This window comes from Kryptolebias marmoratus, linkage group LG13 (assembly GCF_001649575.2).
Source record: "Kryptolebias marmoratus isolate JLee-2015 linkage group LG13, ASM164957v2, whole genome shotgun sequence".
Taxonomy (NCBI): domain Eukaryota; kingdom Metazoa; phylum Chordata; class Actinopteri; order Cyprinodontiformes; family Rivulidae; genus Kryptolebias; species Kryptolebias marmoratus.
This window is the reverse complement of record NC_051442.1, coordinates 5,486,924-5,488,459: the sequence shown is the minus strand read 5'-3', so window position 1 is coordinate 5,488,459 and position 1,536 is coordinate 5,486,924. Positions and strand designations below refer to the sequence as shown.

At 59.3% G+C, this 1,536-nt stretch overlaps 1 protein-coding gene across 1 annotated transcript; it reads right to left on the bottom strand.

Moving 5' to 3' along the window:
* Positions 1-6: 6 nt before the first annotated feature.
* LOC108238047 (uncharacterized protein C11orf87 homolog) lies at positions 7-1,315 on the bottom strand. Its single transcript, XM_017419854.3, has 2 exons — positions 976-1,315; positions 7-614 (listed from the first exon to the last, which is right to left on the bottom strand). Exon 2 carries the CDS (start codon positions 517-519, stop codon positions 85-87), a length of 435 nt encoding a protein of 144 aa, XP_017275343.1. The 5' UTR covers positions 520-614; positions 976-1,315; the 3' UTR covers positions 7-84.
* Between the last annotated feature and the right edge of the window lie 221 nt (positions 1,316-1,536).

Below are 1,536 nucleotides of genomic sequence, written 5' to 3'. Positions count from 1 at the left end.
GGGGGGGGGGGGGGGGGGGGTGTCTTTGTGCCTTATTGCTTCTCCACTTTATTCCACAGTCTCGTTCCCTGAAGTTTCTCTGAGTTAACAGTCAAGAGGAACTGTCTCGCGCGGCGCCCGTTTGTCGTCCTCCTCCGCCGCCGCGCGCCCGCTGTCCGTGCTGCTCCGGCGCGAGGGCTTCTCGTCGCGCCGCGCCGGCCGCACTATGACGCACGGCCTCGCGGGCTCGCCGCTCAGCCGGGCGGCGCGCGCGGGGCTGCGACTGTCGCGCTCGTACTCCTCCTGCGCGCGCCGGATCTTCCTGTCCCGGAGCTTCCTCTTGTGGAAGTGGAACGTCGCCAGGGAGACGAGGACGACGCCCACGAGCGCGGCCACCAGCACGAGCAGCGCCAGGGTGGAGGAGAACGGTGGCAGGAGGCCGAGCTGCTCCGCGCAGGTGCCGTTGCCGGCCTCGAACCCTCCGCGGCAGCGGTGCAGCGGCGCCGACAGCCCCGGGGCCTCGGCGGCTCTGGCCGTCATCCGCTCCGCCGGTCGTCGCGTGCCTCTCTGACCCCTGTACCCTTCGTGCTCCCCGGGGGCTCAGCGCGGTGACGCCGGCCCGCGCATGTGGTTACCTGCACCGGGGAGAAGACACAGGTGTGACCCGCTCAGCCGGACGCAGATCCAGGACACATTAATTGGACCTAATTAATCAATTAACGGCATAGGCTAAACCAGGAAAGACCAAATAAATAAATAAACAAACAAACGCGGACATTCCTCTAATGTCAGAACAATAGATCATCTCCTGGAACGATCAGGCCTGAAGATTAAGCATCAGTCTCTGCACCCGGCGGCGTCTCCGGACGAGAAAGTCAGCTTTACGCAAAGGATAATAAACGTCTGCATCAGTTTGATCTCACATCTGTGGGTTTATTTTTTCTTCCCCCACCTAAAAACAAAATAACAAAGATAAAAAAATGTTGGAAATCTTACCTGATGAAATACTCAGTAGGGGAACTAGTCCGTGAGCGGAGAGCTGAAATATGCGAACCGGACCGCGGTGACGCATTTCATACAATGAGATGCTGCTGCTGCTGATGGTGGTGGTGGTGCTGATGATGATGATGCTGCTGCTGCTGGTGCTGATGCTGAGCTCCGATCATTCAGGATGCCTCGGGCTGCCGCAATCCGCTCAGTCTGCATCCAGGGCGGCACTCTCCCCTCCCGGATACCACAGGTAGCGGGAGAATCCCTCAGTAGGAATCACAAAAAAATGCGATCAGAGCAGGGTTGAGTCCGGTTCCCACCACTCTCCCCCCCACCTGAACAGAGTCCCTCCTCCGGTCACCCGCCGCTCCTCTCAGCCTCTGAATGAGGAGCTGCAGCTGCGTTAAAGGTCCACCAGTCAGCTGCCAGGGGTGGGCTTCCTCCTTCCTCCTCCTCCTCCCATGTGAAATGTAAAACCACTTTGCACATTAGGTCATGCCTAAATCACACAATGACAGAGGTGAATTAAAGGCCTGCCATCATCGCGGGGGCGGGAATGCACGTCGC

Bases quoted from the DNA above. Each gene is read 5' to 3' on its own strand.
- LOC108238047 (XM_017419854.3), bottom strand. From the start codon at position 519: ATGACGGCCAGAGCCGCCGAGGCCCCGGGGCTGTCGGCGCCGCTGCAC.